The 12,706-nt window shown below is 40.7% G+C and overlaps 1 protein-coding gene across 4 annotated transcripts in view; it reads left to right on the top strand.

The window, feature by feature from the left end:
• stxbp6 (syntaxin binding protein 6 (amisyn)) overlaps nt 1-12,405 on the top strand; it is a 39,281-nt gene extending 26,876 nt beyond the window's left edge. For 3 of the 4 annotated variants that reach the window (XM_037486457.2, XM_037486456.2, XM_037486458.2), the window contains 5 exons: nt 3,508-3,638; nt 3,795-3,960; nt 5,880-5,978; nt 9,684-9,841; nt 11,246-12,405. In XM_037486457.2, the coding sequence (XP_037342354.1) occupies nt 3,508-3,638; nt 3,795-3,960; nt 5,880-5,978; nt 9,684-9,841; nt 11,246-11,269 (578 nt within the window). In that variant the 3' untranslated portion in view covers nt 11,270-12,405. The remainder of the gene's footprint in view (nt 1-3,507; nt 3,639-3,794; nt 3,961-5,879; nt 5,979-9,683; nt 9,842-11,245) is intronic. The other variant, XM_037486459.2, reaches the window with a different exon arrangement.
• The last annotated feature ends 301 nt before the right edge of the window (nt 12,406-12,706 follow it).

The raw sequence follows: 12,706 nt of genomic DNA on the forward strand, positions 1-12,706 counted from the left end.
GTCTCCCTCACTGAGCAGTTATACGTTATCTTCCATATCTGATGTGATCTTTTGTTATTCCGTGGTTTGGGATTTTCATTTCTGCTCTCGGAGGGTCTGATGTTTATCATATTTTTGGCTTGTGGATGGACATTTTTGATGAGCGTCAGTGTTGACACAAAGGAAATTGTATTATATCAGTGAAAAAAAAGTTATTCATATTATGAACCAGATGGTGGTCCTTCTTCATATTGTCTGTTGGCACGCTGCAATGTTTCTGCATTCATCCCATAGCTCATCGTACTCATTATAGTTTGGTTGTACCAGATTACATTTGTTTCCATAGTACTGTACCATATAAAACATTTCCATGAATGCTGTATGCATTTGAAATCTACAGCCTGCACACTTCTCACACTTACATTTGTAATTTCTGCTTTTTGCAGACCTCCTCCTGGCACTCCCATTTCTCTATTAACTATGATAATATTTCCGTTAGGGGATGCTGATCCAAGAAGGGTTTCCGGTGTGATATCTGCAGTCTTTCACTATACAGTACGAGTTCCCTTTAAAGCCGCACAGCCAAGTACAACAAGGGGGCAGATTGCAGGAGGAAGGGAAAGCATGTCACCATGAGAGCACGAGAAGGGAACCGGACAGGAACCCCTTCTGACAGCTTACATTAAAACAATGGCTTTGGCAGCCGCTCAATGGCTTTGGGCTTTCATTGTTTTTAGAAATAATTTTCTCATTCTGATAAAGTTTATTATGCTTTCTCATTGTGTTCCCGGTGTGTTTGTGATTATTATGTCTGCTTTGTAAAAATGAAACGAGTCAGGAGGGCGTGTTGCATTAGTTTAGTTTCATATTTGATCCATTTGAGTCCATGTACACGAATGGGATCTTGGGTATTTTCACTGTACAGGAGATAAAGTCTTAGTCCATATTTCTCTTACAGTCTCCTTGATTCCTCTTCCAATAAAGCCGTGTCCTTCAAGCTTCAGTTTGATATGCCGAGGAGTAACTCAGACAAGGTGGGATCAACAACTGAATATTAAAAGGATCTGAGAGGCGCAAAGGTGTCCTGCGGTGTGATTAAGTCCTCTGTGTCGATGTGTTGAAGATTTAGAGACCTTTTGGCCTTGAGACCACAGGTCTCTTTCCCATTTTCATTAATGCCTTTCAACAGGCGGGTCTCAGTGTAAGAAGAACCCCCCCCCCCCCCCCCCCCCCCCCCCATACACACACACACACACACACATACATAAACCTTCCCCCCCCCCCTAATGAGTAACTGATAATTAAGAATGCCTTTGTTGTGTTTAATGCTATTTCTCCACTGGTAAGCTTGGGATATGAAAGTGAATTTTCTAATATAAGAATGTGTGGTTTTATTATTTGTCTTTTATGCTTTACGTAGTCAATCTGTTGACCTTTTACTGAGTGTCTACTACAGTAAAACTACTGACTTTGTATTTTTAGTGTGCGGGTCGTAACATTTTTATTCCTCTACCGATTGATCTGCTTTGCACCACCGTTCAAATTGCTCTTAGTGAACGGTTTGTAAATCAGTAATTTGTTCTACAAAAAAGTCCAACATTCATTGGTTGGAGCCTCTAAATTCTAATAATAATATCCTGGTCTTGTATGTTTGCTCTAAGAGTTGTTTTGATACTGATACTAGTTGACTGGCTGCCTATGCACTGAACCAATATGACATCACCATATCATGTATCAGCACATTAACGCTACACAAGAACAGGAAAAACAACCTGTGTCACCCGCCAACTGATCCGAGAATCCTGCCCAATCGGGACGGCCCATCTGTTTTTGTTTATCGGACAAAGGGTATTCGAGCTCATAAACTTGGTCCCTGAGTGCTGCTGTTGGACGGTTCGACATTTTATTAAAACAAGCAGTTTTAACTTTTGAAAATATATGACTTTTTTTTCAGGAATTAAAGGTGTCAAATTATATGAAAATAATAATGATTTGCTGTAGAGTTTAAAGGTTCTGGTGGACTAAGATGGAGGCGAGTTGAATTCATAGTCATACATTTATTTCCCAGCTACCAGTCCTCCACTTATCAAGTGCCTGCAATAAAAACCTCTTTCAACTTTATCAGCGTGGGCCAAGTAGTGTTTCACTGATATAGTATATAATTTGCTACAAATGTAGCTCAGAGACAGATTGTTCTTGCTGAGAATAGGTTGTTAGTTTCAAGACTCCTTCTCTTCGACACAGCGGGTCATTACATCTCTCATACCCTTCATGACGTGTTCAGGTTTCCATGTCCTCGGATGTCCCTTTGTGTGACTCTGGATGGATCTGATCTATTTGTCAAGAAAAGATATGAATGAAATGACTGCCACCCTTTTTCCTGCCTATTCAGCCATGCAACATCACTATTAACAGCCGCTGTGTAAATGGATACAAAAAACCCCATCAAAACATCCCTCTGAGAGAAGTGTCTCACTGAATGAAACAGCTAATGTAACTTTGAGCCCTACCTATATTTTCAAAATCATTTGCAGAAAAATAAGGCGTGTTTAGAGCCTGAACAAAAGACAAAATGTGACACAGAAACCAGCAAGGAGGCTTTTGTTTTTTTCGGAGATGAGAAGCAGACTAGAGTGACCGAAGCGGAAAATTTCCCAAACCCATCAATGTTTTTGAGATGACACAATGGGAAATGTAGGAAAGCGGAAGCAGAGGTTTGCAGCCAGGGTTAAAAAAGCAACATAAAAGCACGTAAAAAAAAAGGGGGGCGGGGTGGTGGTCGGTATCCAGCCACACACCCATCCAGCACTTCTGACACACAGTAGAACTATGTGCTTCAATGATCTGCAACCTCTGTATGTCAAGGGTCGAACACAGATATCCATGGGAATAAAATGGAAAGTACTGCAGTGTTGAGATTAGTGGGGCTAAGGACACAGTTGTATCATTAAACCAGAGGTAAAAAGGTCCAAGGCGCCATCTCTTAGTTATTTAAAAATGTTCAGCAACCAAAGTCCATTTTTCTCTTGTGACTCCATTCAGGATCACAGTGCAATATGTTAGTCACTCAGTCAGCAGAGCAGCAGAAGGGGAGACCGAGGTTGTGTAAACATACTCCGCAGGTTGTTATTTGGCTGTAACAATAGAAGAGAAACTCTTCATGTAATATTTTGTATGTATGATTATTGTGCACAATTTGACAGGATAAATATTATAGCCACAGCCCATGTTTACAGAGCCTGTTAACAGTTAGGCTTTGTCTTCTCGTAGGAAATGTTACCATGGTCTTTGTTGCCATTGGCTTCAAAAGTGAAACGTCTATTCTTAAAGCAGGCCTTTGTTTCTGCCGCCCACAGAAGGACCTCGGCGCTTTGGGCTGACTTGATTATTCCTCCTCATGTGACCTGAACTGTCCATTCGCCCTAATCAAAACATTTCTATCTACACAGTAGAGATTAAGGCTGCACCTTACACAAAAGGTTGCTGTTAAATCTTATCTGGTGCGTTTTATTGTTCTTGTTCCAACAGTGACCAACAAGAAACCCTCCCATGTCTCCATCACCAAGGTGAAGCAGTTCCAAGGATCTTCCGCCTTCGTGAAAAGGTCACAGTGGACAATCGACGAGCTAAGACAAGTCAACGGCATTAACCCGAACAAAGTATGTCATTCCCCATCCACTACGACCCTTTATTTAATCCAACTACTTAAAGCCCCGTTACCAACACCTTCCTTGTTAGTTTAGATGTGTCTCTTTCCTGAGCTCACTTATTCACTTCACTCGTGTCTTCTCTCTCTCACTGTTTGTCCGTCGAAGGACTGTCCAGAGTTTGACCTCATGTTCGAGAATGCTTTTGACCAGTGGGTTGCCGGGTCAGCAGGAGAGAAGTGCATCTTCATCCAGATTCTTCACCACACCTGCCAGCGCTACAGTGCAGCAAGGAAGCCAGAGTTTGTCAACTGTCAGTCCAAACTGCTGGGGGGTAAGACGGTTAAAATAACCCCGCTAACTGTCCCGGTTAATGGCATGCTGTGCTGTAAGCCAGTTAGAATCTGATTATGTATGAGGACAACCAGCACCTGGTGTGTATGAAAATGCATGCTTAATCCTCGTACACCGCATCTGTTGTGTGCTCTGTGAGGTCAATGAGGAAAGGAATCGGCTGTGACTCAAAGCAACTGGTTTAAAGCACATAGAAATAGTCAATACAACACTAAATAATAATCTCCCTCCATTTATTTGATGTTGATCCTTTTAATTGTGTGCCTTAAGTGTGAGACTCTTATTTTTAATTGGTTAATCACCCTTCAAAATAACATGAAAAATGATCGTAAAAGCTGTAACAGTTAATTAAACACTAACTTTCCTCTTTGAAGTCAATATTCAATTCAAGCCCAGCTAATATGTGAAGACAGACTGATCAAACAAGTCAAAGCACAACCAATTCCCAAATGTTTAAGACACAGGTACAATCTGAATCTTAAATCGTAAAATAGGAGATTTCCTGGCCACAAATGTGTTTATTACACAGGAGCTACAGGGTTGTGGTGTTGGTTGATGGAATGCAGCATCTTGAGTGTTGTATTATTAATGGTATTACTTATGGGGACGCATTAAAAACCTGCCTACTGTTTAGGGTCTGCCTCGATTATACGTCAATCAACAAAATACTTCTGTAGAGAAAAAAGGTTTACTTGTAATCGGAAAAGCAAGAAAGTACTTTTCAGAGAGATGCAACTATGTTTCTCTGCACCTCTCTTACTGAATGTGTGTGAGAACCCACCATCTGCTCATTGATGATACAGCTGTCGATCTCTCTAACACGTTGCCTCGACCTCCCTCCTACTCTGAAATCTGTATCTCTATTCAACACTTCACCCGGGACTTTGTGACTGGAGCAGAAACAGAAAAAGATGCCAACTCTGTCCACTTCAGTTTAAGTCTCACACCAGTGCAAAACAAAGATCATGACGCTGCTCAGGTGTGGGACCATGACTGTGGGAGACTCCATCTGCAGAATCCTCTGGGATGGCATCATCCAGAAATGTAGATCGTAAGAAACCAGATTAATGTACATTAACCAATGACAGCGTTGTTATGTACTATAGATGGACAGCTCTTTGGTTAACACAAGCATGTGATATATTCACTTGAACTCTGTTTTTGGAGCAATTACCAATGTTAAACAAACTAAACCACGGTCTCATGCCTTCACGTAAGCACCACTAAGCTAAAGGAGTGATGATGTCAATAGTTCATTTCAATTCAGCCACTTGTAACCGTTTAATATTCACTAATCGTATTGAATATTGTACTTGGTGGTATTTACTGATGGATCTTATGCCCTAGAACAAAATGTTGGAATCTCTTAATCTTGAGTTGTCCACAACAATTGATTCCTGCATTGAACCAACAACCACTCACGGGGCGGCATCAGAATGATATGGTATATGTCATAATGCTAAATATGTGATTTAGATTCAGTTCAGGAAAGCTATTCTGTAACATCTTTGACTGTCCAGTCTGTTCGGTTTAACTCTAAGTAAACTGATTCTAGAGAGTTTTAGACTTCTGTCAATCCCAAACTATTATTACATACCCTTACCTGATCTTTTATATCTCACTGATTCGAAACAAATTAAGTCTGATTGCTAACTGGATACCTTTAAACTCTCCGCCTCAGACAAACATTTAACCCAGTTGGTTGTGTTTCATTCTTAAGAAGGTTTACAGTCATTCGATGGATGACTAATCAAACAGGTACTAGTTTCTTTTTTTTTGCATGACATTTACAACTGAACCTCTTAATAACCCCCAAAACCATAACCCCCCTTTGGCTAATTTCAAAACCCGTTTTCAACATAAAAGCTGACCATGACGTTTGATACTTTCTCATCACAGAACACCAAGCTGTAGATTCAGTCATGTTCCGTTGCAAGGTCTATTTGAACAGAAAATGGAAAGAATTTGTTGCACATGACGGTCATCTGCTAAGACGAGGTAAGCCAGTAGAGTACAGTGTGCAAAACTACTTTGATTAAATTGACAAAGTTCTACCCCTTACTAAAGGCTTGGATTCCTCCAGAAATCAAGGAACTTTAAGTTTCTCTTTTAAAAAATAAATAGTTATTGTTTACTAACACGTGACCTGTTCCAATAGAAACCACATTATCTTGCGGTGAGCAAATTAAAATGCAACAATCTGTGCATCTAAAGCATTTCTACGCAGGAAGCCTTCTGAGGGCTTTTGCTTCTCCGTCACTGCGTTGTTTAAGGATATTGTGTAGTTAATATCCAACCAACCACTTCCTGGTCTGTGCTTCCCCCCCGTAGGGGGTTGACTACATGCTGGAAGGGGTTTTAAGTTGGCATCCAAAGGTTAGCATGAGTTATGGTTGCTCTCCGCGCTCCCCTCCGTCAGACTGTTTTTGCACTTAGTAAATGAGTAATGCTTTGCAGGGGTAAATCACATTTTGACATCTGAGCGCAGTGCAATGACTGAGTGCTTCTTCACTAATGGTTTTCTAAGCATTCTGTATATAATTTCACACATTAACATTTAATCTTAGACACGATTATGATGGAAATGATGGTCGTTTAATGCAAAGTGTGCTGTTGACATTAATCTACTGATTAAAGCTGCAGAGAAGGCTGTTCATGAATACCTATTAGCTATTTTTCTGTCTGTTCAGTGTGGGCGCGACTCCCTTGTACATTCAGTCCATGTTTGTCCCCATCACAGTCCTGACTTAAACCATTGCTTTTGAACCAATTTTACAGGGACTAAACTAAAGGCCAACTGAGCAAGCAAGGTCACGCCTTTCACCACCATTAAAAAATGAGTGATGCTCTCTTTCTAGGTGAACAAAAGGTTCAGGGCACACATCTGCTCCACTACAAAGGAAAACAATGCCTGTTGGACACATACATATGTAAATTGAAAGTAAATCAAATATAGTTCAAGAAGAGCAGAGCAAACCCTACCCGTACATGTTAATGACTTAATGAGTATTTATAATGGGATAATTTGTCTCGGACCTCAGCACTGGATGACACATTTTGCATTAACTATTGAGTGATGGAGCATTGGATGTTATCTAGGTCAAAGATGATGTCAAGCGAATCAAAGTCCAGGATGCTGGAAAGCGTGAGGAAGGGAAGGCATTGTGGTGATTAAAATAAATTAAAATGAGATGATATATTGAGGCCTATGCTGTGTGTGTGTATACTTGTTGTATTTCACACACACAAAGTGAGATATTAAACAAAGACAGAATGTACATATTGCCTAAAGATTTGTGAAAGAGACAATTGTTTAGGAGTGACCATTGAAGGCCATGGTTAACTGTATATGGACCAAGTGCAGGAGGAATATGGATAGAAAGGATTGGTTGAAAGGCTACAGCCATGACATGATAATGTATCATTTCATTTTAAACCATCTATATGCAGTTGTGGTCAAAGGTTTACACACACGTGTAAAGAACATAATGTCATGCCTCTCTTGAGTTTCCTGTTATTTCTAAGTCCGATTTTTCTCTGAGTGATTGGAACAGATACTTCTTTGTCACAAAAACGATTCATGAAGTTTGGTTCTTTTATGACTTTATTATGGGATAACAGATAAAGTGATCAAATCTGCTGGGTCAAAAATATACATAAAGCAGTTCTAATATTTGGTTGCATGTCCCGTGGCCATTTTCACTTCAATTGGGCGCTTTGTTAGCCATCCACAAGCTTCTGGCAAGCTTCTCGTTGAATCTTTGACCACTCCTCTTGACAGAATTGGTGCAGTTCAGTTAAATTTGAGTTTGGGATCACTTAGTAAAGAGTCTTAGCAGAATGCTTTGTACGTCTTTTTTTTAGATAAAACAGAAGAAATAAGTGCTCGAAACCTTTTTAAGACACTCCCTCTCTTCAAACACCCCCCCATGATACCAAAGCATTAGCTTAGAACAGTGATAATGGGATCTTGTTTTCCTCCCCAGTGAACGCATTCAAATCACTCAAACATGACGCGCATCGTTTGAATGCATCTTTTTTGTCTTGTGTCGGTGTTCTTGAGGTTAACCATTGAATCTAATCTGTTCCAAATACGTGACTTGGCTGTAAACATCTTTTAAAGTGGAGCGGACATGTTCCTGCTCATTTCCATCAGCCCCACTGCAGCTCTGAAAAAAATATATATATATACACACACACACACACACACACACACACACACACACACACACACACACACACATACATATTGGTTTTATTCAGTCTGCATTGATAAAGGAACCCCAAAATTCCTCAGGCATTGTTGAAAGAGGCGTGCCATAGGACCGACATCATACTGTAGCTTGTTTATAAAAAGCCTCTCGAAGTATTAGTCATCGATGTCATAACAGAAAAGAAAGTAAACTCCTGCATGAATGAGTACGTCATATCAGCAACTTGGAACGTATGGCGCTTATTTCATCATATGCCAGAACGTTTGCCGTGTGTTCTGCAGTCTGTGGTTCATTTGCAGTTTTTCCCTTCCCCTTTTGTGTGCGTTGCTGTGGGGAGGAACATGTATACATCCATTTGTGCGTCTGCGGCACAGGTGTGTCTCTCCACGAACCTCTTTGACTTCCCCGAGTTGACTTCTCCTGAATGAACACCAGCTGCTTCTGGGCTGTCATAGAACCCACTGCAGCACAGATAGCGGTCCAAATGATCTGTCACTCAGCTTACCTGCTTTGATACCACGGGACACACACACTCACTATATTGCAATTTCCTGTGGGAGGAGATTGAATCTGGCGTGTCAAGTCTTAATACATCAGTACTGTCAGGCTTTGCTCCGTCTGTTCCTTCTCCACAAACTCATTTACTGTATTTCCAAGGATATAGACCCTGGGAAAACGAAATCTACCGTATTTTCCACAGGGGGTTTGTTGTGTTTTTCTTTATTATTTTTCACCTGTTCATATTCTATAGTTGACGGTGTAATCTGGTATTTGACTGTCCTGCAGATGGTGGGGCCGTCTTCATCAAAACAATACCCTGATGTTATATATTAAAAAGGGAACAATATTGTGCCCATAGTGATTTTCTCTGTTTCTATTTAAACCCTGGAAACGCTGTGACGCCACTCTAGTGCTGTGTAAAAAAAAAAAAAAAAAGACACATCAGGACGTTTCCTCGGCAGATTGAAATCCTCCTTAATGCCAACAAAGAGGAAGCAGTGGGAACATTACTGTTCTGAGGCCCCCTGCTAGCACGGCTCATAACAGCAGTCCCAACGGGGGGTAGAAACATCCGCAGGGATGCTGCACCAGTTATCGGAGGATGTGTTCTCTGGCTTAATGTGTATCCACTACTGGATCCCAGGGGTTGCCCATGCAGCCAAGAACAAACTGCAGGGAGGGGAGAGGAATAAGATGGCGTGCTTTTTCAAATCTGGTGCTGCAGTGGCATGTTCAGAAGGTTAATTTCACTTGAACTTAAGTAGATCCACTTCAAGGCAAACTCATTAGCCAGCTTCCTGTTGCTCCTAATGCCACAGGTACATTTGTTCCAACAGGATTCCTAACTTCTGTTGTTGAACAAATTTCCCCGTTTGTCTTTTCTTTCCCCTTCGTGTCCCACTTTTTCCTTTTTTGTTCTTCACTTGTCCTGGCACCGTCTTTCCTCTTACCCCCCCCCCCCCCCCCTCCTACCAACCCGTATCTGCAGGTAACAGCATACTACACTCGGCTGCTGACAGTGTGACGAGTGCCGTGCAGAAGGCCAGCCAGGCTCTCAATGAACGCGGGGAGCGACTGGGTCGGGCTGAGGAGAGGACTGCAGACATGATGAACAGTGCTGAACAGTTCTCTGTTACAGCACAGAAGGTGAGGCAATGCGTGTTTCCTTGTATTCCTACCATTAGTTCAGCCGAAAGAGCACGCATTTTACTTAAACATGACCTCTGCCTCTCAGCAGTGGGGCCCTCTGCTGCTATGTGTAGATAATTATCTTTTTCTCCTTCCCTCATTTACTCTAACTTCAGTAGTGTGTTCCCTCCTCCCACATCGATCCTCTTATATTGTCATTTGTCAGCAAAACTAATTGCATGCTCTTTAATGAGGCTATTAGCATAATGTTACATTTTTGTTGTCTAACTGCAAAAAAATATCTTTTTAACGAGCTCACCTGATTGCGATCACAACTGTCCATCCAATAGCACACAGCATATCAAATGAAAAGCACGTAGTATAGGATTCGGGTTTATCTAAGTTCAGCTAACCCTAACTTTGAATGATGCACACTGGCAGGCTGGTGATGGTGGGATGGCTGAACGACATTTCAAAAGCCTTGCGTGGCTCTCTTACTGTTTGGGAATTACAAAAATACAGTGATAAGCAAAGCGAAGTGCCTCAGCTCGGGTGATTCACCCCCGTGAAGACGTGCTGGCGTTTCTCATTTCACTGGCTGTCATTAGCTTTTAGATGTTTTCTGTGGCATCATTATCATTTGTCTTGCACAATGTTATACATAATCATCATTTTACACGTCTGTTGAAGGCTGCCTGGTGCCTCACCAAATCTGTTTATTTGATCTATAACATTTTTTTTTAGGATTGCTTTAACATTGACTGGACAGGAATCATTACATCTACATGTGCAGCTTTATATCTATAACTTTGACTATTTTTCTCTTAGTTCACTCCTGCAAATCCATCTCTGTGCCTCGCTTAGTGTCAGCACGCAGTCTTGCTGCTTTGCTTGGAAACGCGCTCATTTCTGCGTGTCCCTCTACTGCCCCCTCTCGTTCAATCTTTGGAATTTCCGTTCTCCTCTCCTGCCGCATACTAGTAGTAGTAGTTGTAGTCTGTGTGCCTGCAGGTTTCTGCAAATGTCCTCCATCCGCCCATCTCCAGACCCCCGTAGCTTTGTATTAGATCGGTGGGTCGGGCCATCTCTCTAACGAGCTTCCAGCTGAGCCCATTAAAAACCCTGTTAATGAGACAAAGGAAGCTGCCTTGACATTGCCTGAATGAAAAAATACCATGACCCCTGGCTGCGGTCCAACACCTATATAATAAACTCTCCTTAACAGCTTTTTTCTCCTTTAGTCTGAAATATTGAATTAAATCTGTGGCGTACTTGATTTCACTCACCACGCACTACTGCATGTGTTGTTACAAATGCAGGACTTTGTGTTGTCAGCTCGCTAGCATTTTGCAGATGAGATGATTCAATATTCTCTTTGTGTTACCCCCCCCCCCCCCCCATCCCCCCCCAATTTCTCTACAGCTTGCCATGAAGCACAAATGTTAGACCACTTCCAAAACCAACTGAAGGTGGTTGGGGGGGGTCGGAGGGCAGTTGCTGTACAGGAGAAGGATTCCATATTTGACTATTTTTTGAAAGAGTTGATATTTTTGGTTAAAATATTAACATTTTAATGATTTGGATTTTTTTTGATGAGGAGTGGAAGGTAACCAGCGGTACTGCAGACAGGCAGCAAAATGTTTTGTGCTTTTTTAAAAACATTTATGTGAGTTTTGACACATGGTAAGAAATCATTATCAGCAATCACTCCATGACAAGGAACAGCTTGTTTCATTAGTAATTACTTGTTGTTGGTTATTTATGAGCAGTGCAGTGATTATGCAGTCTAATTTATGATTAGCGGACCCTCGTGTGGGTTTCACATGTGTGACTGGATTTGAACATCAATAAATCCTAAATTGTTTATTTTCAATTTATTGTTCGCTTCACTCTTGGACATTGCATTCATTCCTTCCATCATTTAAAAAATGTATCAACACAGTATTAGTCAAATGTTAACATAATATTTCATAAACTGCTTATGATATAATGTACAATATGTAACAGCTGTGAAATATACAGTACTACTCCTCTGTCAGACTTGTCTACAATTCACAACAACCAAAACTAAATGGAAAATAGTTATTTTGAAGTGTTCTTGAAGAACTTGGAAATTGGATTTTTATGTTAAATTCAAAAAGTTCTTTGCATTGTAAAAAGCAAAACACATACTTCTTCTGTCTGCAGATCTGGGATGTTTTTAAGTGACTCTCAGCTGTATTTCAACTTAGTATTCAGAAGTATTAACTTATTATTTTTTGTATAACTTGGGTTGGTCAATATAGCGATATGTAAACTGATGAATGACAAAATATTCTGAATATTAGGAGCAGTGTGTCCTATAGTTTATTATTGGTGTCAGCGCTCTCACATTGACATTTAACTTTGGCTTCCTCACTTGCAAAAGAGCTTTCTTACAATCAAGATGTATTTGATTATTTTTCCTGTCTTCATTTTTATAATTCATAATGTTGCACTGACATACTGAAATGTTCCAGTTGCCTAACTCTTACTGTGCTGTTGTTCCTCTGTCCTACACTTTAGATGTTTATTGTTTTAATAAAGAAATGTATACAAATATTTGATATTGTGAGTGTCTTTAAAAAAAATGGAATTAGAGGTTGCACATTTATTAAGGGTTAACAAGGCTTATTTGAAGAGATCCAAATCATCGTTGCATTAAAAATATTGTTCAGATCAGAATAAAACATTGCCTTCCAGTCATCGAATCTCATTGCTGTAGGCGGTACCCTGTTTCCCCAGCAGAGGGCGAGCGATCTAAGGCAGCAAGTCTTCAGCTTCTCATTGACTATTGCCTGAGTCACTGAGTCACAGGAAACACTGTACAACAAACGCAAAACCTACCACAAATGATTTGCTACT

Source organism: Pungitius pungitius, chromosome 14 (genome assembly GCF_949316345.1).
Source record: "Pungitius pungitius chromosome 14, fPunPun2.1, whole genome shotgun sequence".
Classification (NCBI taxonomy): Eukaryota; Metazoa; Chordata; class Actinopteri; order Perciformes; family Gasterosteidae; genus Pungitius; species Pungitius pungitius.